The 27879-nt window shown below is 42.0% G+C and overlaps 1 protein-coding gene across 1 annotated transcript; it reads left to right on the top strand.

The window, feature by feature from the left end:
* PLG (plasminogen) lies at positions 1–27831 on the top strand. Its single transcript, XM_035108609.2, has 19 exons — positions 1–317; positions 3583–3721; positions 4384–4490; positions 8395–8509; positions 10970–11109; positions 11920–12040; positions 13006–13124; positions 13381–13543; positions 13689–13816; positions 14928–15099; positions 16692–16852; positions 18374–18522; positions 19357–19450; positions 20542–20662; positions 22166–22243; positions 22847–22987; positions 24233–24339; positions 24959–25104; positions 27563–27831. Exons 1-19 carry the CDS (start codon positions 269–271, stop codon positions 27722–27724), a joined length of 2412 nt encoding a protein of 803 aa, XP_034964500.1. The 5' UTR covers positions 1–268; the 3' UTR covers positions 27725–27831.
* Positions 27832–27879: the final 48 nt, after the last annotated feature.

Below are 27879 nucleotides of genomic sequence, written 5' to 3'. Positions count from 1 at the left end.
AGAGCAAAAATTCATTTACATATACCGGGAAAGGTCTCCTACCCTTTCTCAACATCTAATCAAACATAACTGTGTTATTTTGTAAGATCTTGAATTCAAGGTTATGTTTGAACGTTTTGAGTAGAAAGAGAGGCCTATGGCACCAAGAGAATGTTTAACTTGCTTTGACTATCTAGTTTGCTTAATGCTTGTCTAAATCTGAGCTGAGTCAATAAAACTTTGTCCATTGAGTGGCAGACCTTTCAGCACACAACCTGCCTTTCCCAAAATGAAGTCTTGCAAACATATATTTGTGTTGCTTTTATTTCTCTTCTCAGGTAAGGTTGCTTTTACATTGCTTTTTTAATGATGCAGAGAATGTGGACAAGGTTTTCAGAAATAGTTTGTAATCTTCAAACCAGCTTAAATTGGATTTATCCTCTAGACTTGAAATAGGCTGAGCCCATGTACGTGTTTGAAATGTAGTATCCTTATATGTTTAATGCTGATACCTAAATATTTTTTCAAATATATTCTATAAAGACAATGGATTTTCTAAATGCTTTGCAATCTCAAGAACTATGGAACTAAAAGGATTGGCTCAGGGATTCTGTGAACACATTTAATGTAAACTATTTTTTTTTTATGCTGATGTTTTTATGCTGAAATTTTCCAAACACCACGTGTTTGCAAACTATGACCCATATAGGAATACTTAATTATGTAGGTACAAAGATATAGATTAGTCTGTCCTATTAAACATTCATTGTGCCATGCTGTATTTTGACTTGGTCCTTTTATTATATGAATATCCTCCATTCCCCTTTTATAAATATATTCTGTTCTTAATATGACTAACCTCCATTCTGCCTTTAGCTCAGGGAAGATTAGTTATGTTTCTCCAGACTGTCCCACCCAGGCAACTTGCAGAGCAAGTATGCTTAGGTTCAGCCACAGAATTGTTTCCTATCTCATCAGACCATTCTCTTGCTAGAGTAATGTTAGTGTAATAGGCAAAAACTACACATGGTGATAAGCTGCACACATTTCGTGTTGTTTCAGGGATGCTTTCGACTGTTCCCCAAAGGGGAGACAGTAGCTTCATAGGAAGGAAACCTGAACTATTTATTTTGGGTATGAGACCTGGAGCCTCTAACTCAAGGGTAGTCAATGTGTGCCCTCTAAATGCTGTTGGACACCATTCCTGTCATCCTTGAACATTGGATTTGCTAGATGGGGCTAATGGCAACTGGAGTCCAACACCTTCTGGCTACCCCAGCTCTAAATGAAGTAACTCAGCAGCCATCTTAACTACAAGGTGTTTCTTCTTCCCATAATCCACTTGGAGGCAGAATGTGCAAAACTAACTTTCTGGACTATATAAGTAGAGAACGCTCATAACCATGAAGTCCATGGTTCATTAAGGGCATCCCAGATCATGGTCCCAAGACACATGATGCAACAATTTCAGAAGATCTGGGTTTTCTCATCACTTGTATACCCCCCTGAGCTCCATTTATGGAAGAAAGGTTATAAATATTAATCATAAAATAATACCTTTCTAGGTGTGGCACTTTAGTTTGGTCCACTAGTTTGTCGTTGGAGGTCATCTCATTCACAATGCATGGTTTGTTCATATGTATTTTGCTGCAAGACAATGCATAGATAAGGGACATGCCTGCTGTGTGCATTTGTCTTGCAACACCTGTGCAGTGGTCACTGTTTTCCTCACATGCATCTCTTGCCTTGGCTTGGTGAAAGCTAGGAAGGAGGGTGCAGCAGAGCAACCAGAAAGCAGGGAGACAAGTGGGGAGAAAGCAAAAGAGAATGCTTCCTATTTTGATGGTTGTAAGCAATGCTTTATTTGAAGTGTATGCCTTGTGACGTTTTAGAAAAATATTTCTAATTATCTAATTATTCTAATTATTTCTAATATCGTTCTAATGACACTTAAAAGGTCAGTGTAGATCCAGCCAAAGAGCTGCAACCACACAACACTCTTTAAGATTTGGTCACAGTGGCCTTGATGCAAAGGCCATCTCAGGCAATGGAGAAATTTCACTGGACTTTGGAAGTGGTTCTATAAATCTGTCCACAAAAACGACTACCATGTCTCCTTCAATTATTGGCCTTGACTCAACAAATATTGCATATCTATAAGAGCTGCCGGATAGCACTCAGTCTAATGATCACAGTCTAAGGCTGCAATCTTCACTGGTCTACTCAGAAGTAAGCACTATTGAATTCAATATGGCTTACTCCCAGGTGAATAGGATTAGGGTTGCCAGTATGATTCAGAGCAACCCTTCTTACCCTTTTATTGGACATCTATAATCTCACACAAGCAAGTGTGCACCTCAGCTACTAATACAGTCGGTTCCTCCTTTTGTTTCAAAGCTCCAAACCACAAAGTATACCATTATACAGAGGAAACTGTTTATGCATTCAGTAGCCAGACACCACTCACTGTCAACTTTCTCACTGCTGAGCTGAACAGGGCAACAAAGCATTTTCAGTAGATTAAGTTTTTAATCTGCAGTTGTCTGGATGTTAGAAGATTACTTCTCCAAAACAAAGAAATAATTTTAAAAAGATTAATAAAGTGTTAGACTATATGCTAAGATTTTACTGGTGGGTTGGGTCTGCACTCAGTACTTGCACTAAACAAATTGGACTTTGTTTTCCCTGGTCATTTCCCCTCATCACTGGATTTTGGAGCATCTATTTAAAGCCCAGATAACATAGTTATTATGGTCAATGTGCAGGCATTCCCTCCTCTGATTCTCTCCCATTTTGGTTATTGCTGCAGAAAAATCAAATGACACATTCATAGTGGTAAAATAAGCTAAAGAAAGCAATAGATGATTTTACTGCCTTTTTCAAGAGGCCAATCACCTGCAGCCTGCCTTCCTTTCCCTCGTGCTAATGCAGAATCCCTTTAGAAAGGCAAAATGGGTGACCTGAAGTCATTATGCAGCAAGTTTCTCCACCCAAAATGTCAGTCAATGAACTGGAGTGGGAATGAGGGCACTCACAGTGCTATGATCATATGACATCATGAGACACTGACATGACATCATGAGAAGCTCACACAATAAAGAGGCATTCTTCATAATGGCAAAATCCAAAGAAGTAGCATCATGAACAACATCTCAGACAGGGTGACCACGTCCTATTTTACAGAAGACAGTGCTTTACTTAAATAGTTGTCAGAGCCCTTTGTTGAAAGGAGTCCTCTATTTGAATGGCTGTGCAGTCCTAGTCTGGTTGAATGCAACTAGACAGTGGACTAAGTGGTCATCTGGTCACCCTACTATTGTGAGATATACTGCACTGTTATTTAAATTATAGTGATTATATCTAAATTTGCACCCACACATACGTGCACGCCCATGCATATTAGCGTACGTAAATGTGTCCTCTTTTTTAGTGGTGTTTAATTGGCCATCCTAATGTTGTGATGGCACATGACAACCCTAACATGTGCCTCAACACATCAAAATTGCCCAGATAAGTCACCTTTTCCCAATAATTTTGTTATTGTTTTTATTAGCTGCCGCATTTTCACCTTATAATCTTGCCTCTTTGCTCATTTTCTTTTAGTTCGAGGAGATCTGCTTGATGAAAACTATGTAAGAACAGATGGCGCATGGATACTCGGTCAACAAAGCCAGGTCTATAGGACCCTTGATATAGAAGGATGCGCACAGAAATGTGAAGCTGAAACAACATTTACTTGCAGGTAACCCTGACACTGTTACATCCTGTCAAGGATGCCCAAACGTTCTAATGATCAATTCTGACCTCAAATGTTTTGTATCCATTAAGACTGGGGTAGCCATGTGTTCTACCTAAAGAGGACATTTCTCTCTTTGAAGGGTTCTCAAATCTGGCTTAAATGTGAAGAGCTATCAGAAGAGAGAGCAGGGGTCTTGAAGTTGGTCCTCAATGGTCAGCGCAGGGATAACCAATGTGGTGTCCTCTCGATGTTGTTGGACTACAACTCCCATCAGCCCCACTCGGGGGGGGGGAATGTCCGGGGATGATGGGAATTGTTCAGCCTTGATTTCCACACATTGGTTTTTTTGGGCCAAGGTTCAGATGACACAATGTGGCTTGTTTGCCAGGAGCACAGCGGTGGAGGAGTGAAGTGTCTGTTGTTTCAGCATGCTGCCTGTTCATATGAAGCCATATTTTATTTTAACCATAGTTAATGGGACGTGTGAATCAGGCTGATCACATTTCACACTAACAGCCTTGATGTAACTTCTGCCTCGATGTAATTTCGTACGGATGACTTTCAAAGAGTGAATTCAAAACAATCGAAGATGGATAGAATAATTTTCTTGGAATTAATAACTCACATTGCATTTGCGCCCCATTCACATCTTGCTGTTTCAACAGGTCTTTTATATTTGCTGTCAAAGATCAGCAATGCATTACACTGGGCGACAACACCAAAACAACAGTTGTGTTCAGAAGGGCAGATGTAATTCTCTTTGAAAAAAGAAGTAAGTATATACAGCTTTTGGATATCAAGGCCTCGACTAGAGCCAGGGCCTTTTTGGCCATGGCCCCAGCCTGGTGGAACGTTCTCCCACAAGAGACCAGGGCCCTTCGGGATTTGACATCTTTCTGCAGGGCCTGCAAGATGGAGCTGTTCTGCCAGGCCTGTGGGCAGGATGCAGTTTGACTTACTTTCCTTTGTATAAAACAAGCCCGAAGGAGGCCCCCAACCCGCTCACAGGTCCTTGTGTGATCAGTGGAAACAGTTGGTCCTGGCAAGTATTAACCACTCTCAATTCCAACCTGATAATTGCCACCTGCCCAGATTTTAACTTGTCTGAATTAATTTAAAGATCTATTTTAATTAATTGATGTCTGTTTTTATGCATATTGTGTTGTTTTTATGATGTTAGCCTCTCTAAGCCCGGCCTCGGCTGGGGAGGGCGGGATAAAAATATTATTATTATTATTATTATTATTATTATTAGCTCTCTAGCACTTTATGCAATGTCATGTCTTCCCAATATCTTACACGATTGACAGCCGAGGCCATTTGAAATATATTTGTTGGGTGTATTTGTCAAAGAAACATTTCCCTGAAGAGAAAAGAATTCCAAGGTCACCCATGTGCTACTGCCATCCTTTGTCACATATGACCTTAGCCTCAGTTTGGGGGACGACGACTGGTTATTTAAGGAAATGAAAATATAGCTGCTAATATTGTTTAAGGGATGTGTGGGTAATCTTTGGCCCTTCAGATATTGCCAAACTATAACTCCCATCATTTCTGGCCATTGCCCATCCTTGCTACGGTTGATGGGAGTTGTGGCTCAGCAACATCTGGAGGGACAGTGGTTTTGTGTGCCTCATGTAAAGGCTATTCTTTATTACTTGGAATAATTTCCTGAAGAACTGAGTGGCCTAAAATAATTGAAAATGGCTTGCGTTAAGCCAGAGAGGGACCGCTGAAAACTCCAGAAATTAATGCAGCCTTGGAACATGCCTTCCTTGTAGCCTTCCCCATCCTGGTGCCTTCCAGATGTTTTGGGCTATAACTCCCATCATCACTGATCATTGACTGGGGCAGATAGGAGTTACACTGCAACAACATCTGGAGTGCAACAGGTTGGAGAAAGCCGTCTATATGCCATGCAGCTTAGTGGTGGGAGTTAATTGGGAAAACTAGATCACTCCACTCCAGGAAGGCCGCTCTTACGTTCTTAGTCCAAAATTCGCTAAACAAGTATGCTCATGTTCCCATCAGCAGTTGAGAAATAGGTCATGTCAGCCAAGATCTTGACATTTCACGGACACTTAAGGACTGCTCCCAAAGGCTGCACTGGGATTTCTTCAAGGGTGGAGAGGAAACAGCCAGCGAGGGAACAGATGTCTCCTGTAGGAGGATATTTGGCAATGACGTCCTCATTTCTTTCTCTGCCATAGTGCTGGGCTAATACACAGGAGATCTTCCAATGCAGCCTTTGATGTGGCGTTGGCAATAGATATCCCAAGAAAATGAAATCCCCCTTTCCTGTATGCAATTGTTTGCCTATCTCTAAGTGTACATGCTAGATTATAGATTGTGAAGGTCTTTAAAGATCTTCATTTGTCTCTTTGGTTTTTCCAAATCTGTGATGCAAAGACATTGCCACTGTCTGTATTGCATTTCTCTCACATGAAACACCATTCCTTTTTCTGACCCTCCTCCACAAATACTAAAAGTAGACAGAGTTTGCTATAATTGCTCCCCATGCACAGAGGTTTGTGCCAGCTGTCGCAATGATGTGACTTCATTGATGTACTTAATTGAAAACAACTAAAACAACTTTTTTAGAGTGGGGTGTTTCTTATAAACTGGGTATTTTATTTATTCCCTTTCCCAGTATGGTTGGCATTTAATTAGCTATAGTTAGCATAATCAACAGATTGTTTCACATGCACTTTTTAAATGCAGGGTTAACTTCTGTTGAAGCAAATTGAGAAACTCTTCACTTGCACCTTTTAATATGAGACTAACTTCAGTTGAATCAATTTTGGAAAAGTGTTCCTGTCTGCTGCACTAATTAGCATCTGGCAGACTGTTGGCAGCACTGGAAAAATTATAGTTGTTTGGCAATTTCATTCCACCCTATTAACATGCTGCAGAGTCTTGCTGCAGTAACTGCAGGGAAGATCTCTCACATCCCCGTGTGAATGGGCTTTTCCCAGGTCATGCGTTGACTTCCAAAAGGGACTCTTAGCTAGGGGTAGTTTACATGAGTAGAATGTGTCCTTTTATTTAAAATGCATCTCTGGGTTATTTGTGGGACATAGGAATTTGTTCATTTCCCCCCTCCAAATTATATTCCCCCCCCATGGTCTGAGGGACAGTGGACTGGCCCACAGCTAGAAAAGGTTGCTGACTCCTGCTCTTAGCCATTAATTTATTTCCCTATGAAGAGAGCTCTCCCCACCTGGACACCCCCATATACTACAATGCTACACAGCCACCAACAGTGGCTTGCTAGTTTCTTTTGATGTTTCCACACTTTGGGGGCACTTCCAGACCGGCAGTTTATTTGCAAAATATTTAGTTCTTATCCCACACTTTCCTCATGGAATCATTCTGACATTTTCTAGCCACAAGCAGTCAGGTAAGAAAACAGACGAAACATTGCAACAGAAAGTGGGGAATGGCAACCACTAGCTGACAATGGACCCCTCAAAAAAAAATTAAAACAATTGTGTGTGCATTCAGGATTATTTGTGCTCATGATGGCATTGGGGCTGTTATACGTGAGACAGATTCCAATACGGTTTGCACCTGCAAAAGTTTCAGGGCAGGCAAACTGCTTTATTTCCAGTTGGTGCATGCCTCGAAATAAAAAAATACCACAAATGTTCCGGGGGAAGGAGAAGTTGTCCTGCTTTTGTTACAGCACAAGCATGCCCCTGGAGAAGGCGATAATGTGGTAACACTGAAGAAGCACCACAGAACAAGTAATAAAGCCAAAATATGTGTGTCTGGTCCAGCATTAATCCACCACTGACACACTATTATTGTGTTAAAGACATGTTGTGGAATACACCTGCAAGAAAAACACGACCCTGAAGGGGCCCTTTATCATATAAGCTCCACACAAACCTATCAGGATGAACATTGCAGTCTGGAAACTTTTTGGGTAGATAGACTTAGGCATTAAACATAGAGCTGCTATAAGGGCATCATGATATCCTACATTTCCTCATCCAGCAAGCAGTATCCAATATGATTATTATTATTTATTATTATTATTATTATTATTATTATTATTATTATTATTATTATTACGGTCAAAGACCAGTTCAGCAGTATCCAATGATGAAGAGTGGAGGGTGGGAGGAGGCACAATGCCATGACATGGGGTAAGCATTACTACTTATTGCGGGAGAAAGAAACTCAGCACAGCGCACTAATGCTTCTTCTGGTTCACAAACAAAATGTTGTCTCTCTTTGCTTGATCTGTCTATCCCATCCACCTGCAATTACTGTACATAGGGAACTTGAAGTGCGAACCAGGCTGCCACCATTGCCTGTAACTTACTTCAGCTGCCACAATCGTAGGATTGTTTCTAGCTTGGTCCACATTTCCATTCTTTGCATTAGCAGCACTGATTTGTGTGCAGAAAGGAATGTTTTGTGTGAACCGGCCTTTCCTGGATAGTGGCTTAAGTGTGCAGTTAGAAGGAGGGTCTGTGTAGCACCACCTGGATTGCACAGCATTTTGTACAGTATTGTTCATTTCAGTAAATGGAAAGTCAGAACATTAGGTTGGGGTGCATAAATAAATTGTGTGTGTGTGTGTGTGTTCATTAATACTGAGTGGTGGTGCTGTGTAGTAGCCGTAGCAATAATAATGATAAATAATAATAGTAAGCATTGTCTTTCAGTGTATCTACTTGAATGCAAAAAAGGAACTGGACAAGACTACAGAGGAACTGAATCTAAAACTCAGAATGGAGTTGCATGCCAGAGATGGGCAGCCCCCATTCCTCATGTACCCAGGTATGATCTGTTCCCATCTGAGAATGAGCTGCTTCCCACTTCTCTGAAATATGAAGGGCACATTTCGGTAAAAGTTAGTTGTGCCTAACAAACTTCAATTATCTGCTTAATTACTTGTGGGTAGGCCCCAGTGAAGTCTGTGGAACCTACTTCTGTGTAAAGATGCACAGGATTGGGTTGTGAGTCCCCTTGATTAAAGCCCAATCTTTCGTGTGATCATTTAGGATTAAGTCCCACTGAGTTATTGGCACTTATTCCCAAGGAAGTGGGCACAAGACTGCAGCTTAAAGTTGACCACCTTCTCATAGAAACACTGGTGTACTCTTATGCTAATAATCTTCTTTTTACAGCTATTCATGCAAAACAGTATAAAAGAATTGCACTTTGAACATTATCAAAACAAAATATTGAAGGTTGTCAAACTAAGTACTTATCTGAGCAGATCCATTAAAAGTAATACGGTGGAACCTCGGTTTATGAACACCTCGGTTTACGAATTTTCGGTTTACGAATGCCGCAGACCCATCTGGAACGGATTAATTCACTTTCCATTACTTTCAATGGGAAAGTTCACTTCAGTTTATGAACAGACTTCCGGAACCAATTACACCCATGCTTCGGGTTAAGTACGCTTCAGGTTGAGTACTCCGCGGACCCGTCTGGAACAGATTAATCCACTTTCCATTACTTTCAATGGGAAGGTTTGCTTCAGTTTATGAACGCTTCAGTTTATGAACAGACTTCCGGAACCAATTGTGTTCATAAACCAAGGTACCACTGTAGACTTAAGTAATGTCCATTCATTTCAATGGGTTGCAGTAGTAGTAATAAATAAATAAATAAATAAATAAATAAATAAATATACCCTGCCCATCTGGCTGGGTTGCCCCAGCCACTCTGGGTAGCTTCCAACACTTATAAAAATATAATGAAATGTCAAACATTATAAACTTCCCAATGCAGGGTTGCCTTCAGATGTCTTCTAAAAGTTGTGTAGTTCTTTATCTCCTTGACGTCCGATGGGAGGGTGTTGTAGTGCTAAGGAGAGCATTTAATCTGCGCAAGCATTTCTGTTTGTCTCTCTCCTCTTTATGCACATGTTGTTCGGGGGGGGGGAATCTCTTGAACTTCCAGAACAGATTTGGGGGTGGAGGGAGTGTTCGGTTGCTTAGTGGGAATCTTTACGCTGGTTTCTGCTAGCATAATGGGTTCATTCAAAATGAAACAATGGTCTCTGAGTATGACTAAGGTAGAACACAACCCTCAGTAATTACACATAGTCTTTAAAGACATTTCTTTTGCTGCTTCTCTCTCTCTCACTCTCTTGTGCAACAAACATGCCTTTTAAGGATTTTTTACTCTTAACCCGCTGCAATTCAAGCCATGAGCCAGATGATTGGCCAAGAAGATAGAATTTATGTACTTCCTGACTGCGATGGCAGTACAGTCATACCTCGGTTTAAGTACACTTCGGTTTGAGTACTTTCAGTTTAAGTACTCCGCGGACCCGTCTCGAACGGAATAATCCACTTTCCATTACTTTCAATGGGAAATTTTGCGTCAGGTTAAGTACAGACTTCCGGGACCAATTGTGTACTTAAACTGAGGTACCACTGTAATAGGTGACAAAAGGATTCATCAGAGCCTGCATTGTTCTGCAGTGACAATAAGTTATAGCTCTTACGGGGAAGCAATCCATGCTAAATTACTAACCTAACGTTTAGATAGGATAGGCAAATAGCTATTCATTTCTCAGTGCTTCGTTACTGTTTGCTTTGGATTCCTCCTGAAAATATTTGCTGTACGAATAAAGAAACTTTAGTTGTGCAGGACACCGAAAGAGCAACAGTTTTGTATAAACTCATGGACGCAAATGCAGTTGATTCAGACCAGAGCTAGTTGTTACAGAGGATGGTTAGCTGTCGCTGAAAGGAGCTGCAACACCATGTCTCCCTTCTGCTCCAGTAATAGCTGCTGCTATAAGACATATGGCATTGCCATATTATTGTCACATCCCTGCCTCTGTGTGTAGCAGACAATGGTGTTGAATGGGGAGATATCCTATAAAAGGGATGTCTAGCTTCCAAGAGACTGCGATCTACTCCCACTAAAAAAAAGAAAAGAAAAGGCAGTGATCCCATTGATCCCTAACCCATTGTCAAGCTTTTGTTTAGGGAGAAAGACCCAAGGTTGTTGAGTTTAGGGAGAAAGACCCAAGGTTGGGAGCCACCAAATTGGCTCCCAAACGATTCAAACCCGGAAGTGAGTGTTCCAACTTTCAAACAAGGTTGGAAGCCGAGCGCCTGGCACGGCTTCCGCAGCTTCCGATTGGCTGCAGGAACAGAAGCCGCGCTTTGGTTTCCAAATGTCTTGTAAGTCATATGGACTTCCGGAACGGATTCCGTTCAACTTACAAGTTACGACTGTATTCTTTATCTCTGTTTTCTTCTTTCTTTCTAGGTACTCGCCTACCACTAACCCTGATAGTGGATTAGAAAAAAATTACTGTAGAAATCCTGATAATGATGAGAAAGGTCCCTGGTGCTACACAACGGATCCTTCAACAAGATTTGACTATTGCAACATCCAAGAATGTGAAGGTGGGGTTGAGCGCACCAGAACTTAAATTTTACAAGGCAATTTTAAATGCAGCATATACTCAAGTATTGTTCTTTTTAATGATGAAGAAACCTAGTTTTCACATGTACATGGCCACGTTATTCATAATATCAAAATACAAATATAGTAGCAGGGCCTTTATAGAAGCATTATTCTTCTGATTAATTCTTACTAGTGTAAGCTGCTGTTGGGTTGTTTGGTAATCATTCGTAAGTGAACAGAGGAGTTCCCCAAGATTTGATTTTAAGACACAGAAAACTGGATTACAGAAAAAAAATCCATCTTGGCAATAATTAGTCTACATTAATCCAATTTTGATGAAGCATCATTATGTTTTTATTCTATAATACCCACTCTGGGATCATTTGGCAAAGAAGGGTAAACTGAAAAACAGTATCGCGCACGCACACGCGCACGCGCACACACCAGCAATTCCATTAGCCCAACAAACATTGTACACATGCTCTTAAAATCATGTTTATAATAATACATAAGAGAGTATAATTTAAAACTTCAGGAAGACAATATGAACAAATTACTTACTACCTTAGATTTTGAAGGGCAAGTAGCTTAGCTCTGACACCTTCAAGGAACCAGCGCTGATATAACCTGAGCTCTAAACTTCCTAGTGGCTTTAACAGCCTTATAATATAAAACCAGAACTTGATCACTAAGTCCTATTATTGTGTACAGTAAGCGGGAGCAGAAGACCTAACATTCCACCATTCCTACTGCCTGTAAGACAAGAAGACAAAGCTGCATGACTCAAAGAGAATCATTTATCCTTACAGAGCAATGCATGTACTGCAGCGGGGAAAACTACCAAGGCAGGGTCTCCCAAACTGAATCTGGGCTTGAATGCCAGGATTGGGCTTCTCAGGAACCTCATGCTCATGGATATATTCCTTCAAAGTAAGTCACAAGTCAAAAAAAGTAAGTCACAAGTCAATTACCAATGGTGTGTGGAACAGAATGGGGGATAAAAGGATAACATGTTGAGTTATATGAAGGCTTCAGGCAGAAACCATTTATTTTGATGATTAATGTAATGCTCAATCCCAGAGTTTCTAAACAGTGTACAGTAGGCATAAGGCATGGAGTCCGTCACTGATAACATCAGAAAAACTCGGGGGTAGAAGGCATCAGGCAATCCTAAAGGTATCCTGGACTCAAGTTGCTACAAGCTTTGTAAATTAATACATGAGCCTTGATCTTGGCCTTTCAGAGTTATGTGCTGCTGCTAACCTGCCCCCACCCACAGTCTCAGTGCAGTATTCTGCTCCAGCTGGAGCTTCTGGATTAACCCCACATAGGGTAGAATGCAATAACCACGACTGTACTATAGTTTTAGTTCTTCTGCCCATTCAAATGAATGGAATCTGTGTGAGATGTCTCTGGGTATATATAGGATATAGGAACTTCATGTGTGGGAACTACAGAGCTCAACATGTAAAATATATGCTTGATTCCGAAGTCTTTGGCACATTGCTTTGCAGCTCAGTGGCAGAGCACATGAACTGCATGTACAAAGTCATGGGTTCAAGGAAGCGGGGGGTGGGAAGGATGCCTGCCTGACACCCTGACAAAACGTTGCAATTCATAGAATCATAGAGCTGGAAGAGAGACCCTGAGGATCATCTCGTCTAACCCCCTGCAATGCAGGAAGATGCCACTGTCCATTGAACCTGCAACCTTGGCATGATTAGCACCACGCTCTAACCAACTGAGCTGTTGGGGTCAAGAGAAGGCAATGCTGAGACAGAGGGACATGTAGTCTGACCTGGCAGAGGGCAGTTTCCTGCCCCCGCCCCAGGAAACATAATAACCCGTGCAGTGGTCAATAGGCAGAAGCCTCAACTTTCCCATGTAATGTTCAGTTTTCCAGAAAAGAATCTGAAGTCAAACTTCTGCCGTAATCCTGATGGTGAGCCTCGCCCTTGGTGTTTCACCACCAGCCCGACTAAACGCTGGGAATTTTGTAACATTCCTCGGTGCAGTAAGTATTTGGATGGCCAATTCCAGGTTTGATGTGATGATATAGCAATATGTTCGTTTTTCTTTGGCAGCGGTGGGGATCCAACATTCAAGTAGAAGAAACTTTGATATCACAAAGTGTATGGTAGCTTTTTGGCAACCTCAAACATTCCACAGAATGGAACGAATATTCCATTTAAGGAAGTAGTAAATTGGATTGCTGCCTCTTAGGTGTTCTGAAGATGCTGGCTTCATTTGCTTTCTCTTTTCTGATATAGTGACACCCCCACCAACCTCTGGCCCAGGGCGCCAGTGCCTTGCGGGAAGAGGAGAAGACTACCGGGGTAACGTAGCCGTCACAGCATCGGGGACAACATGCCAGGCCTGGGCAGCCCAAGAGCCTCACAAGCATGCCAGAACGCCAGAGAACTACCCTTGCAAGTATGTTAAACTATAGATCCAATATTGTTATCTCAGTCTTTGAGACTAGAAATGCATTGCAGTAAGCTTGTCATCTCTCTGATTTCCTAAAAATAAGTGCAAAGTCGTTCCAACATCAGTTGCCTTCATGCATTTTCTGTTTTAGGAATTTAGAAAATAACTATTGTAGAAACCCTGATGGAGAGAACATGCCCTGGTGCTACACCTCTGATCCGCAAAAACGATGGGAATACTGCAATATTGATAGCTGTGATGGTGCACCAGTAGCTACTGGTAAGAGAGGCTGCATTTGTGCATCTGCAGTAGATGTGACCAGAACAAGCCATTTTGATATTTAAAAAAACCCCAAGAGCTCAGGTGACAAATCTGGCTATGATATCTGGGTTTAATTTTAAGAAGAGGCGACAAGCAGATGCAGAGTAAGTTCAACCCTTTGGGTAGTTCATTATGCTGATTTTTATCTGTTGCATCTGTTGTTCCTATCTGCATGAGGAATGGGCTGAGTCAGAATTGTATATTAATTGAATAAATTCCTTCTGCTCTTGGGATTGGCTTGCTTCCCAGGCAAAATTCCTATTGAATTCATAGGAACTTTTTTTCTGAACACATGTGTTTAGAATATCTGCTTTGATCTGTACTGTAAAGCAAAGCAAATCCACAAGAAATAAATTAGGATTGGGCTGTCAATCTGAATGATATATTGCAGGGGTCAGCAAACTTTTTCAGCAGGGGGCCGGTCCACCGTCCCTCAGACCTTGTGGGGGGCCGGACTATATTTTGGAGAAAAATATGAATGAATTCCTATGCCCCACAAATAACCCAGAGATGCACTTTAAATAAAAGGACACATTCTACTCATGTAATAACACCATGCAGGCCCCACAAATAACACAGAGATACATTTAAATAAAAGGACACATGCTACTCATGTAAAAACATGCTGATTCCCGGACCATCCAAGGGCTGGATTGAGAAGGCGATTGGGCCGCATCCGGCCCCCGGGCCTTAGTTTGGGGACCCCTGATATATTGCAATATAAAGCTATTAATCTGCAACAATATGGCTATTGATCATTGACAAAAGATCCAGATGCTCTTAAGTCACCATTTCTTTTCACTTTGCCTTGCTTTCTTGTAGCCTTTCTTGTAGCTTCAGTGAGCCTATATCATTCTATCATCGGGATGCAGAATCAAAGGCCCTCTAGCATACCTTGTAGGTGCCCTGGAAAAAAACAGGACATCCTGGGGTTTTTCACGAGATCTCTGTGGACATGTTGGCTACCAGTGTCTCATGTGCTCTCCTGATGTCTCGCCCCAGGAAAAGCACGGGTGGGGGGGGCGGGCAAAAATATGCTTATTTCTGTGGCAATCTTGTTTTAATTTAGCTGCAGCTCCTTCTGTTGCTGAGCAAACTGAACTTGTTGATGACTGCTATCAAGGCAGAGGCACAAGTTACCGGGGTACAATGGCCTTGACCATCTCTGGAAAGAAATGCCAAGCATGGAGCTCTATGACACCTCATGTTCACACTAAAACCCCAGAAGCCCTCCCAAATGCGTATGTTTGCCTCAACTTTCCTCAGACATTGTGACATTTTTGTGTGTCTAGCAAATCATGTAAAATGGCCCTACATATAGGTAATGTTAAACAAGATTCTTTGGGTGAGTGCCCCACCTTTTGTTTACACTCCAGTGATCTCTTCAAACTCGTCTTGGAGTTTGAAAACTAGGGTTCTGGATTTGTTTCACTCTGTGCCAAACATGTGAAATTTCATGTGAAATCAAGAACAAACCTTGCCTTTACAATGTGGTTTGTTTGGAATGAAACAAACTGCAACCCCCAATTTTGGATATTGTGCTAGGCCAGGAATTGTACTTGCTGTTCCTGCTCGTATTCAAACTGCTAGGTTGGCTGGCAGGAGCAGGGACCGAGCAACGGGAGCTCACCCCGTTGCGGGGATTCGAACTGCCGACCTTCTGATTGGCAAGCCCTAGGCTCTGTGGTTTAACCCACAGCGCCACCCGCGTCCCTAAGATAGTTGATATCCTATTCAAATATTTTTTTGAAAAATTCACACATGTTGGATATATTTTGTTAAAAGTAGTACAATTTCTCTGTTGGGGCAAGGTCTATGGTTACAAGTGATATCATTAGTTTAGGAAAAGAAAGACCTTTGGATCACACCAAAGGCCCATCTTGTCCAATATTCTGTTCCTAGAAATGGCCAACTAGATGGTTTCTGGAAGTCCATAAGAAGAGTATAAAGCATCAGTCACCTCAGTTGTATAATTATTTTATTTGTTTAAAAACCACATCCTGCCTAAGGCATCTTGCAACAAATTAAAAGAAATCAATCAAATAATCAATTACAAAACCAGCTTAACACATACAGCAGAAACCCAGAAACCTTGCAATGCAGCAACAATTCAGACCCCCCCCCAACATGTTCAAGCAGTTATAAAAGGTAAAGGTAAAAGGACCCCTGACCATTAGGTCCAGTCGTGACCGACTCTGGGGTTGCGCGCTCATCTCGCATTATTGGCCGAGGGAGCCGGCGTATAGCTTCCAGGTCATGTGGCCAGCATGACAAAGCCGCTTCTGGCAAACCAGAGCAGCACATGGAAACGCCGTTTACCTTCCCGCTGTAGCGGTTCCTATTTATCTACTTGCATTTTGACGTGCTTTCGAACTGCTAGGTTGGCAGGAGCTGGGACCAAGCAACGGGAGCTCACCCCGTCACAGGGATTCAAACCGCCGACCTTCTGATCAGCAAGCCCTAGGCTCAGTGGTTTAACCACAGCTTTTAAAGAAGCCTTTAAAAAGAGGTTGAAGGTATTTACTGTAAGCCAGGGGTGGGGAGCCTGTGGCCCTTCAATTATTGATGGCCTACAACTCCCATCATCCCTGATCATTGAGCCTTCTAGTCCAATAGTATTTGGAGGGTCACAGCTCCCCCCAAAACTACTGTATTGGTTTGTGTAGCTCAGAAATGCACTATTATAATGAGCAACCAGGCACATTACCCTGGGAGCAAGACATCAATGAATCAAATGATAGAATCCTAAGCATCCTAACCTATTATATTCAAACTGTTTTAAATGTTATTCCCACCCTGGATATTATATAGAGTTTTGTATCTACATTTATAGGGACCTGAGGAGAAACTACTGCAGAAACCCAGACAACGATACGGCTCCCTGGTGTTATACTACTGATCCCAGTACAAGATGGGAGCCCTGTAATCTACAAAAGTGTCCTGATCCTGTACAACAACAACAACAGCCACAGCCCACATTGTCACCCAACCTTGGTATGACTGCTTCCCCCAGTGCAGACCATCAGGCCAGAGTCACCTTTATATAGAAGCGATATGGAATTCAGTGCAGTAAAGATTAAATAATTTATTTTGCAGCTGCTTTAAGTTACTATAGGAATGCAATACAGTGGTACCTTGGTTTTCGAGCGTCTCAGAAGCCGAACGTTTTGGTTTTTGAATGCCAAAACCCCAAAGTAATTGCTTCTGTTTCCGAACGCACCTCAGAAGTTGAACGGTTTCCGCTGCGTCCCCCCCCCCATTTTCTCCATTGACTTTGTAGGCCGCCCTTTGCGCCTCAGTTGTCGAACGTTTCGGAAGTTGAACAGTCTTCTGGATTATGTTTGACAACTGAGGTATCACTGTAGAGAAAGGTGCCTCTAGGTTTGATCTTTTTTTCAGTTCACTAGGTTAACATTCTCTCTGTTACATTTTAGACCACATTTGTAGTCCGTTAAATTCTATAGGGTTGGGGGGGGAATATAGGATATATTATATTTTCCTATGCTGTTTTGGACTTCATTCTAAAAAATTAGTTCCATTCTGCAAGCAAATTGGCAGTGAAGCATTTGTATAGATGTTATCGGAAGACCACAATTTAGGCTTCAATTATCGCTTCTACACAGATGATCTCCAGGTCTTTAAGGAAATTGTAGTGATCAGTAGTTCTAAGTTACCACTCTTTGTTTCCTGAGGCCTTAAGCCAAATAAGCCAAATATATGGTAGCCACATGTAATCAGAGAGATTTGAGGTACTGGTTTCAAACCAAGGTTTGACCCAAATAGCTACATGAAAGCAAAGGATATATATTTCATTGATAATACTGAAACAGCAGCATAGCATGAACCCTGTTACCAAAGATACAGAAAATACAGGAAACCCCCCCCCACAAAAGAACAAAGACTAACTTAGCCAGGACTAGAATACTTTACCAACACTCTTGGTCCCCCAAAAGATATGTTGCTGAAGGTGTCAGTCGGGAGAGTACAGACTTAAAGGATAGATAAAAAAAGGCCTGAGGGGAAGCAAATGTAACTGAGAGGTAGATGATTTGTATCTTCTTGTCTAGTAACAAGTGTCTCTCTCCTCAACCAATCAAAAGGCTTCATAGCTGTAACTATCCAAAACCCTGTGTCTGGTGATGCTCCCAATGACAGCATTGCTGAAAAATGTTATTCCAATTAGCAAACTGGCCATGTAAGTCCTTGAGACACTGGCATGGGATAACACAGGTGCAGTAAATCTTAGGCCTGCCAGCAATTAACTGAGAGAGAAAAAACTGCTTTCTCACAATCCCAGATCTTCCTGAGAAGGCGAGGCTTTCTTGCCGAACCAACGTCTTACACTTTATCTGGAACCAAAGTCTAAACACAGGACAGAAACAAAGTCCCCACCACACAGAAAGAGCTACAATTCCCAGGTTTCCTGGGCAAAGGGGGAACCTGTTAAAACCTGTAGTGCAAATATGACCTGTGTAAGAAAACCACCCAACCATCCATTTTTATCTCCCTTTAAAGACTGTAGGACGAGTTATGGTAAAGATTATCGTGGAAAGATTGCCGTGACAGCAAGTGGCAAGACTTGCCAAGAGTGGCGTTTGCAGACACCTCATAAGCACGATTTTTTCACACCACAGACTCACCCCCGTTCAGGTCTGGAAAAAAATGTAAGTAGCATTATGTAGTAGGTAGGATGTGTTGTGAAATGTAAAGAAACAGAAAATGTAAAGAAACAGAAAAGATGAGGCTTAAGCAGGATTGACCTTATGGTAAATGTCCCCAAGCCTCCTGATTTTTTTTGTCCCCTTCCATATGCTTCTTTTTTATTCCCCTCTAATTATTCCCCCTTTATTTGCTCATTCTTTTGCTAAATGTCTATCATGTTTAGCTACATTTTTAAAATGTTGTAGTGGTTTGAGTTGTAGTGTTGAGGCTAGGATGGACCTGGGAGACCAGGGTTCAAATCCCAGCACAGCCATGCAGCTCACTGGGTCAGTTATTGTCTCTCAGCCTCTCAAGGTTGATGTGAAGGTAAATGGGGTGGGAGAGAATTATGCACAGCACTTTGAGCTACTTGGATGAAAGGTGGAATACAAATGTACCAAATGAATAATGTTATTTTATCACATGAACTTTTTCTTTTAAAACAAGTTTGAAACAAGGTATTGAAATTGGTTTCTAGAGAGCCAGTTTTATGTTTGCACCAAATCCAAGTAGCTTCTCTACTGTAAACATAGTTATGTTCTTACAGCTTCTATGGAACTATGGAATTTTTCATTTGGGTTGCATTTTGAAATTAGTAAAGGACATAAGCCATAGCTGCCAAGTTTTCCCTTTTCTCGTGAGGAAGCCTATTCAGCATAAGGGAAAATCCCTTTAAAAAAGGGATAACTTGGCAGCTATGGCATAAGCCCTAGCCGCAGGCTGAATGAGGTTGTCACACCCACAGACAAACAAAGATTGCAGATTATGTAGTTCTGTTTTTGTTGCTTTCCCCATAGTATTGCAGAAATCCAGATGGTGATATTAATGGCCCTTGGTGCTATACCACAGACCCAAGCAAAACATGGGACTACTGTGATGTCCCAATGTGCCGTAAGTATGCTTGTAAAGACTTGTCAGCTTTGTTATATTTCGTTTTAAGTGTTTAAACCAGGCATCCCCAAACTGTGGCCCTCCAGATGTTTTGGCCTACAACTCCCATGATCCCTAGCTAACAGGACCAGTGGTCAGGGATGATGGGAATTGTAGTCCAAAACATCTGGAGGGCCGAAGTTTGGGGGTGCCTGGTTTAAACATTTCTATTTCAATGTTGTTTTAGGCTGGAACTAGGCCTGCTGCAGGAAATGGCAGGCTCATTTTGATTTTGCTCACCTGTCCCCATAATGTGTTGTTCTGGTAGCACATAACATGATCTCATCATGGCATGGTGCCATTTATTCTGACTCTGTTCTTGAAAGCTGCCAGTGTTGGGGAACATCTGATATAATAATTTCATGTCCTACATGTCTATCACTAGACATTAGTGGAAAAGAATGATGAATCTGACATGGGGTTGCTGTTTTTTATTGCAATCCTAAATACATTTTACTGGGAGTAAGTCCCATTTAATTCAGCCTATTGCTGTTGACCATCTCTTCTTAGTCAATAGTTTTTCATCTGCTAAAAAACCAATTTCTCTAAACAACCAATTTCTTTAAAAAGAGAAGACTGGATTTCTGCACAAGATAGCAGTCCTTGCTGTTGTTGAAATGAATTACCTCCATTCCTTTCAAGCTGTTCCACAGCTAGTCGCTAGGCAATTTAGGCTTCATTGGATTTTCCTTAACCTTAGCAATGAGCTGAAGGTTTAGGGTTGGTATAGGAACTAGAACTGGATTGTGTTCAACAGGGAATTTGTGGGAGAGTAATGATTTTCAGAGTTGCATACAAACGTTTCTCATTGTGGTGTCCAAGTGCGAGACAGGGCTCGTGAACCTTTCATAGCTGTGTAATGGAAGGCATTTCTCATGAAAACTACACCTGGTGAAATTTCCTCTTCTATGCAACTATTGAAGGTGCAGGAGGTCCACTTTTGCATCTGACCACTGGGTTTCCCAAATTAGGAAGACCTGTTGAGGTGTTTATAATCCTAACATTCCACTATATTTCACATTTCCTCTGTGTCTCTTTCATTTATTCTCCAGCTGCTGAGGAATATGAATGTGGAAAAGCCAAATATAAACCAATCCTTTGCTTTGGACGGATTGTTGGTGGATGTGTTTCAAATCCCCATTCTTGGCCCTGGCAGATTAGTCTTCGAGTAAGGTATTAAAACCCACAATCCATTCTGCTACACCAATGGTGGGGAACATTTGACCCTCCAGATGTTGCTGAACTACGACTCCCATAATTCATGACAATTGGCCATGATGATTTGCATGATGGGAGCTGGGACCCAGAAACAAATGTTCCCCACCCCTGGGCTACATAATGTCCCTCAAGTGTTTGTGTTAGCGAGGAAGTGGGAAAGATGCGTTGGTGCAAGGAAAAAATTGGTATAAAGAGGATAATTCCTGGATGCCAGGATCAAAGCTTGGGGCAAGTACTCTTTGGTCAGAGAACCCCAGAGGAGATTTAAAACCACAAAATATGCAGCATTATAAAATAGGAAATATAAGCTGTTGGACCTTTAAAATAGCCCCTTGTAAGTTCCAAAAATCCCCTCTTCCCCCAGCATAGGAAAAGACCACACATTTGGCAAGTTAAAAATTGGTTTACTTACAAATTCTTTAAAGATCTGGTTCATGTTCTTTTCCATACAGCATTCATAAATGGTTGCACAGTCATTTAAACTTAGTTTGGTTCCGAAGTGGTGAAAGTTCCTAAATTATTAGTATTGGAACTCAGGAATGGCTGAAGAGAGCCATGCAGTTTGAGCTGGAGCAACCAGCTCAGAACCTCTTCACACATTGAGCTTCTTAGGTAGACTGAGAACAAAAGCTTGATTATCTAGTTCCTCTCAAGGTGAAAGGAAATGGGCAGCACAGCTTACTCTATGGTATTAACCCTTCATGCATTAATTAGACTTAACCAACCTCATATAACCAACATGCTTATCTGACAGTATATACATGTGCTTGGGGAAAGTAAGTTTGAAGTGAAGGTTTCAATGGAAAAGCTTCAGACTTTTCCTAAAATCCCTTCAACATTTCAAGGAAACCACATGGACAAAGGTTATTGAAATCATTAAAACCAACAATCTTTTATAACTCAAACTCATTGATTTCAATGGGTCTACTCCAAAGATGGTTCAGTTGGCATCACTTATACTCATCAATTTTATCAATAAGATCGCTGTGGGGGAGAGAGTACATGTTCACACATCAGAAAAAAATTCTGTGTTATGTTGAAGCAAAGCTGGAGAACCTCTGACCCTCCAGATGTTGTTGGATTCCATTCACCTCAGCCAGGATCGCCAGTGGTTCGGGTGATGGAAGCTGTAATCCAGCAACATCTGGAAGGCCACAGATTTCTCACTCTTGAGTTAAAGGCAGTATTGTTTGCCTTTGGGGAAAATTGGGATACACCCACCCACCCCTGTTATTTATATTGCTCCCTTTAAAGATTTCCCCCGTCTGAAGACTTTCTAATAAAATATAAGCAATCAAACAAAAATAATACAATGTATGCAGTAAAATAACGACAGTAATAGGATCTGAAACAGCAAGTGGTAGAACAGATAAAAACAAATCATCAGGGGGAAAACTCATAGTTAAAATGCCTGGGAGCAGCAGGAATACAACTAATCTACCGTTCCTTCTTTTTCAGGTCCTTTGATATGCATTTCTGTGGAGGCACCTTGATAGCTCCACAGTGGGTTCTGACAGCCACCCACTGCTTAGATAAGTAAGCCATTTCAAACAGTTGTCGCTACTTTCTCCGAGCAGACAAGCAGCTCCATGGGTCTGCCATGTTGCAATGGACTCTCTTTGGACACATTTACTGCTCCATGTTTATTTTTTCTTAGAGGCATTTATACACCCCAAAGCATGCGGATACTATTGACTCATACAAGGCAGCTTCTTACATTCCCCTTTTATAAATGATTAGTAATCATTACCTGGTGGCCAATTGTGTTGTAGAAGAAGAGAATCAATCACTGGTTCCTAGTTGCTAGGATTGTTATACAGTATCCTGCTGTTCCCTGTTTCTCACTAGTGAGAAGTTTTGCTTCTAGTATCTTAATCTATCTGTAGCTGGGCAAGACCAACTTACGACTTTTGCACCTGTCCATAAGCTGCCATCTTGCTGTAGTTTCACTCCCTGTGGTGTGAGGTGGTGCCAAATGCAAAACTGTATGGTGGGTTGGATTGAAACTGGAGGCATAGTATATGCTTCAGTTGCCCAATCTCTAACTTTCAAAGAATTCTGCCCTCTTCAGCCATAGTGAGCAGACCTGCGCCTTGGTTATTTGGAGATGCCATTACATAATGAATCTTCCTCTTGCAGATCGTCAAGACCTTCATTTTACAAAGTGACACTCGGGGCACACACAGAGAGAGCTACTGAGCCATCTGTACAAGAGCGAGATGTTGAAAAAATGTTCAAAGGACCAAATAGGGCAGACATTGCCTTGCTGAAACTAAGCAGGTATCCCTTTGTGTTATCATTTTAATAGTCATTTTATTGACCAGTTCATATGATGTGATAGCTATTGAAATGGTTGTGTGAAGTGCCTCCCACAGTGGTTGGGGAGGGTCAAATCACAGTATGTAGCAGGGAGAAATTTAGCTCACACAGATGTAAGAGGTTTGGCATAGGCCTTGGGCATATGAAAAGGGTTTTTTTATTTAATGTATTTATTGGGGAAAATATACACTGAAAAAATTGGGCACATTTTCACGAGCACTTCGTATTTTTTAAAATCACAAACTGATGCAAAAATGTGAACTAAAGAGTGGAAAAATGAGAAACTGAGACAAACCAAGATTACAGATTTGCCCATCCCTAGATCACCAGACCATGCTTTTAAAAAAAGTATTATGTTAACTTGATTGAAATCACTAACAGCGGAGAATTCTTGTTTTAGTCAAATTGCTTTGCATATGGAATAATATCCACCTAGTTCTGTGTTTTAAGCAACCACCTGTTGAAGCAATAATGATCTGTCTGCAGTGTATCCTTGTGTTATGTACACATTTAGGACTAATGGCCCTAATTGCAGATTTTCTTTTAGCAGTGGCATGCTGCAATGAATGTGAATTGACATCTGTTCTAGCATATCTGGGGCTTCAGCTGCATGAAGAAATAATGTGTGGTCAAAGTGTTCTAATATAACAACGAAGGGTAAAATCAGTCATGATATTTAAACAGCAGCTATCACGGTGTGATCTTTGCTTTGCAACTTGCCCTATTCAAATAAATACCTGCAAGATAATTGCTGGACTCATGCAACGTTCCTATGCTTTAGGTGGATTGACTGCCTAAAAAGCAGTAGATGTGCCTTTCCAAAATGGAAAGGGAGGTTCCAAATAAGATCAGTTGTTCTAAAAACATCGCGTCCGTCACTATAAGAGCTTAACCCTTTTTGCTCAGGAGCAGTACTTCCTTCCAAGTAAACATGTGTAGGACCAGGATGCAAGTAAGGCTTATAGGGAAAGCATTTGAATATTTCTTTGTTAGTTCCAACTTCCATCAGTTTTGCTTGCCTGAGACTGGGAAAAGTCGTGCATTGATAAGGACACACACATTTGGGAACAATAGACTTCTAGAAATGCATTCCTTAAAAAAAAAAAAAGAAGTTGCCTGAAGGTTCACAACCCAGCTGGTAGCAACCAGGGTAAATGGAATGATGAAAAAGAACAATGTCAAACCTCTTGGAAATGTTTGTTTCAGCCCTGCCGTGATCAACGATAAGGTCATTCCGGCATGTTTGCCTCCAGCCAATTCAATGGTAGCAGGTGGAGCAGAATGTTATGTTACTGGATGGGGTGAAACAAAAGGTGAGTAAATTGTGAGCAGCTAAGTATCCAAAGTAGCTAAGGTTGTGTTGTCTTCCCTCCGTATTCCATTAGATTATTCTAATCTCCATCCTTTTGATTTTTGTCTTTCTTACACATGGATAGGGTCGCCATATTTCGAATAGTGAAAAGTTGTTGAGCTTTTTTTTTGCAAAATCTACCTCCCCCCAACAAAACCAAAAAACATTTTTGAGCTACTTTTTATGAAATTTGCCCTGTGTCCATATTTTTCTGGACATTTCAGTGATTTCTGCCCAGATGCTTTTTACGAGGACCAAATACTGGCTATGTCCAGTATTGAAAGCCTGCCAACTTGGCAATTCTCCTACCACTACTGGGACATAAAAAGAGAAAATTAGAAAGCAGCGGAGGGAAGTCGGGGGGGGGAGGGGGATTTTGTATTAGGGACTTTCTATGTATGAAATTGTTGTTGAAATGTAATTTTTGGTACTATGTATTTTTAAAATTTAATTTAAAAGAGAGAGAGAGAGAAAAAATTAAAGGCTACCACCCATCATTACAGCCTGTCACCAACCCTGCCAATGTTTATATCACTATTTAATGTCTGTTTATTTTCTTCCTTTCTCCCTTACTCACAAAGGAACTGGTGGAGAAAGCATCCTTAAAGAAACTGGCTTCCCTGTAATTGAAAATAAAGTGTGCAACCGGCCTGAATTTCTGAACAACAAGGTCAGAACCACCGAACTCTGTGCTGGGAATATTGATGGTGGCACTGACAGTTGCCAGGTAAGAGAGTCTAGTGATGGAAATACTTGGCAATAATAATAATAACAATTTATTATTTATATCCCACCCATCTGGCTGGGTTTCCCCAGCCACTCTGGGTGGCTCCCAACAAAATATTAAAAATGTGATAAAACATCGAACATAAAAACTTCACTAAACAGGGCTGCCTTCAGATGTCTTCTAAAAGTCAGATAGTTGTTTATTTCCTTGACATCTGATGGGAGGGCATTCCACAGGGCAGGCGCCACAACTGAGAAAGCCCTCTGCCTGGTTCCCTGTAACTTCGCTTCTTGCAGTGAGGGAACTGCCAGAAGGCCCTTGAAGTTGGACCTCAGTGTCCGGGCTGAACGATGGGGGTGGAGACACTCCTTCAGGTATACAATACACCAGAAACAATGGACATTCGGGTACTGCTTGGTGTAAGCCTTGGGTGCTCAACATTCTAAACCCTCACTATGGCCCCATCCGCAAAATACATTTAAAGTTGTATTATGCCACTTTAAACAGTCGTGGGTTCCCCCAATGAATCCTGGGAACTGTAGTTTGTTATGTCTTTGTGGGAAGGAGTCGGGGGTTATTGGTTTTAGGTTTTTTTTGTTCTTGTTTTTATCTTGTTTATGTTGTGTGCTGCCCTGAGATCTACAAATAAAGGGTGGAATAATAATAATAATAATAATAATAATAATAATAATAATAATAATAATTGCTGAGAGTTGCTAGGAGACCCCGGTTCCCCTTACAGATCTGCAATTCCCAGTGATTCCTGGGAAGAGGGGGTTGATGGTTACACTCTTGGAATTGTAGCTCTAGGGGTCTCCTGACATTTGCTGTTATGGAGAACAACCCTGCCTGCCCCACCCCTCTGAACTGCAATAAAGAATTGACCTATGACCTAATGACCTAGTGATATTGTAGTTTTGTATGCTAACCTTCCTTTCTAGAGCACTGCATTCACTGGCTATGCTGTGGTTCTGTAAAGGTAAAGGTAAAGGGACCCCTGACCATTAGGTCCAGTTGTGACAGACTCTGGGGTTGCGGCGCTCATCTCGCATTATTGGCTGAGGGAGCCGGCGTACAGCTTCCAGGTCATGTGGCCAGCATGACTAAGCCGCTTCTGGCAAACCAGAGAAGCACACGGAAATGCCGTTTACATTCCCACTGTAGCGATACCTATTTATCTACTTGCACTTTGACATGCTTTTGAACTGCCAGGTTGGCAGGAGGCTGTGGTTCTGTAATGGTTGCCATATTTGGAGCAGGGAAGGAATTTGCCTGCAAACAGATTAGCCCCGTTTTCAGGTTTTGTCTTCCCCATAGCAATAGTCACAACTTTGGTGGATAAGGCATTGGGGTGGAATCCTTTAGTCTAACATCAGGCAGGAGGTGAAATGGTGCCTCACCCCCACCTCAGAAAAGGTGTGTTCACAGGGTACCTCGTGAGAGGGGTCTGGTTGGAAGTCTCTGTCCCAAAGCCAAGGCTGATGGGCCATAGAGCTTCCTTCAACGGTTTTGGGGGGGGGCATCCATGTAGATCTTCATCTTGCAATGCAATTAATCCAGGGGTCAGCAAACCTTTTCAGCAGGGGCCCGGTCCACTGTCCCTCATACCTTGTGGGGGGCTGGACTATATTATGGGGGGGGGGAATGATGGAAGAGCACCACGAGCCCCGGTGGCTGCTTACCTGTGTCTTGTGAGTGGCAGGGGCTTGCGACGGCGGGACAATAAACGGCGTGTGAAAGGGCTCTGGAGAAGGGCTGCTTTCAATGGCGGCCACTCAAGAGGGGTGCTCAGCCAACCACGACTTCTGTGTCTTGCGAGCGATAGGGGCTGGCAGCAGGAGGACGATGAGTGGCACACGAAAGGGCTACGGAGAGGGGCTGCTTAAAATGGTGGCCGCTCGAGCGCCACTGCTGCTGGCACCAATGAAGCCCAGCCCCCTTCCTCCTCTATGCAGGGCGGGGAGAAGCCAGGAGGAGGGAGGGAGGAGGCGCTGGCGCCACCGCCATGTAAAGAAGAGGGAGATGGAAATAACTAGTGTGCTGGCGATCCACGTGGCAATTCCCGGACTGTCTGCGGACCAGATCCAGAAGGCAGTTGGGCCTGATTCAGCCCGTGGGCCTTTGCTTGTTGACCCATGCATTAATCCCATGAGTGACTCTGTCATGCCTCAGCCCTCCACCAGGAGACTGAGAGGGATATACAACCCAATACCTAAGCCAAATCCTACTTCATTCTGGAATCATTAAAGTTATGGCCAATTTTAAAATCCCAGTTTGTTCACCTTTCTTAGGTTAGGCCTTGCTCCCTTGGGAGGGGTTGCTGCGAGTGGGTCTGCATATATGAATGATCTTGTGTGGGCACAGTCTCAGGCAAAATGTGTCCAGTGAGATCTGTTTATTACATGGTTATGTTTATTTCTGCTCTGTTTGTTTGTTCATTTCCCCTTTTTATTTGTAGGGTGATAGTGGAGGGCCTCTGGTCTGTGCAGAACAAGGAAGATATATCCTTCATGGAGTCACCTCCTGGGGTCTTGGCTGTGCGCAGCCCATGAAGCCTGGTGTTTATGTTCGAGTTTCCCAGTTTGTTTCATGGATTGAAAAAACAATGCGTGAAAACTGAGTTGTTTCACTCTTGTTGAAAGAAGCACATACATATACAGATGTATTACACACACACAGGATTCCGGGTGCAATGTTGTAAAATAAATTACACGATTGTAAAAATGACCGACTGGCTGGCTGACTTTCATTACAACACGGTTTATATTATATGCT

The sequence above is a fragment of the Zootoca vivipara genome, chromosome 3 (genome assembly GCF_965207765.1).
Source record: "Zootoca vivipara chromosome 3, rZooViv2.hap1.1, whole genome shotgun sequence".
Lineage (NCBI taxonomy): Eukaryota > Metazoa > Chordata > Lepidosauria > Squamata > Lacertidae > Zootoca > Zootoca vivipara.
The sequence above is the reverse complement of the archived record's forward strand: the minus strand, read 5'-3'. Positions and strand labels throughout refer to the sequence as shown.